The sequence below is a fragment of the Sesamum indicum genome, unplaced genomic scaffold (genome assembly GCF_000512975.1).
Source record: "Sesamum indicum cultivar Zhongzhi No. 13 unplaced genomic scaffold, S_indicum_v1.0 scaffold01195, whole genome shotgun sequence".
Lineage (NCBI taxonomy): Eukaryota > Viridiplantae > Streptophyta > Magnoliopsida > Lamiales > Pedaliaceae > Sesamum > Sesamum indicum.
This window is the reverse complement of record NW_011628841.1, coordinates 1-1557: the sequence shown is the minus strand read 5'-3', so window position 1 is coordinate 1557 and position 1557 is coordinate 1. Positions and strand designations below refer to the sequence as shown.

Genomic DNA, 1557 nt, shown 5'->3' with positions numbered 1-1557 from the left:
CTTAGCTAACACCTTTAATGATCATGCAATAGATAGCAAGTAAGAAGGATAATCTTATGCTATCACACTTACGATAACTTTCCTGACAGGGAAGCTATAACGAGACGTACCTTGTCAGTTTCACGTTGAAGAGTCAAAACCTGAAGAGAAGTCTTAATCTGCATCCATACAATACCAAATTGTATTAATATAGTAGTCGTCGAGGTTGATGTCAAAAGAACAGGCCGAATTAAACGGATGTCAAATTACCATGTGCCTTCCTAATTTGCGGTAAGGCTGGACAACAGGGAGCCCCAATGGTGTTGTCCAACGTACTGGTTGATTCTCTGTGGCTATAATCTGCAGTGTAATGCAAGGCAACAAAATCAAAGACCTAATTGAATAATCAGGAGGAGGAAGACATGGTGCTAGAGGGAAATGCCCAAACAAACCTTTGCACAGTCTCCCAACCAACTCATTATGCTACGTGCAGCCTCGAACATTTCTCCCAAGGCAGTCAAGGTTGTCTGTTGAGTTCAAAGGCAATTAGCTCAAACCATGCTAAGTTGCAACTTGAATACATTGGAGAGAAGAACTGACCCATGAATTTCAACAACAGTTGAAGGAATCTATGGCATTTGAAACACCAAGTTCTAAACTATATTTTCATATGGAAAAGAAACTTGGTAAAAGATAAAGCTGGAAGTACTAACTTTCGCAGCGTAGCAAGCGCACGCAAACACTTCTGTATCATCATCAATAGCACCGCGCTCCTTTAACCTCCTCTTGATTTGATCACGGGCACCAATATAAGTGACACCATATACTGATGTCATCACTGTTTGCTTGACTAATTTTCTATCCACCTGCACCAAATTAAGAATAGATTCAAACAATTGTTGTTACTGTCAATGCACTGGCCTTCCAACATAATAAGGCTGCACTAGCCATTTGAAGGGGAAAAACGCATTTATCAGTCATGATGTAATATGTGTGATAAGGGCATGAAAAACAACGAAACCTGGTTGATTAACAGCCTAGCACGCATGACGTTGGGATCAGTTGCAGGGTCTTTAGCAGCATCCCTCTTCATTATATCAAGAACTCTGCGTTGAAGACAATCTAATGTATAAATCCAGATTTTGACAGCTTGATTCGATTGTTATAATAAATCAAACCCACGTATAATATTTGTTATTGAGTACAATCCATAACAACTGTCACTCTTCTCAGTGATTGCAAACCACAATTCATCCAGGAAAATCCTCTTACATGATATGTTAACAAGAAGAAATACAACGCAGCATGTTATTCTCTGAACTATAACAACAGAACTATGACCTGATCAGAAACCAACTCACCCTTGGGCCTTGGCCTAACTTCTTGAACTTGTTTGTTATTGACATTTATATTGTAATGATGCATTTGCTTTGACCAAGCATTTTGTTTTGGTATTTGATTTAGTTATTTATTTAGTTTTTGATTGCCACCATGCGGCACCAATAGGAGGATGGTGTTAGGTAACATAACCACAAAAGAGAAAAGGGAAATATGCATCATGGTATCTGAGCCACCTAT

The 1557-nt window shown here is 39.0% G+C and overlaps 1 protein-coding gene across 1 annotated transcript; it reads right to left on the bottom strand.

Annotated features, from left to right (window-relative positions):
- Positions 1-6: 6 nt before the first annotated feature.
- On the bottom strand, positions 7-1093 carry LOC105180357 (DNA-directed RNA polymerase 2A-like; the record flags this gene model as incomplete). The annotated part of the gene is made up of 6 exons (XM_011104013.2): positions 1001-1093; positions 693-845; positions 432-506; positions 250-339; positions 111-158; positions 7-12 (listed from the first exon to the last, which is right to left on the bottom strand). Coding segments are annotated over exons 1-6 (444 nt in total), but the record flags the coding sequence as incomplete, so codon positions are not given.
- Positions 1094-1557: the final 464 nt, after the last annotated feature.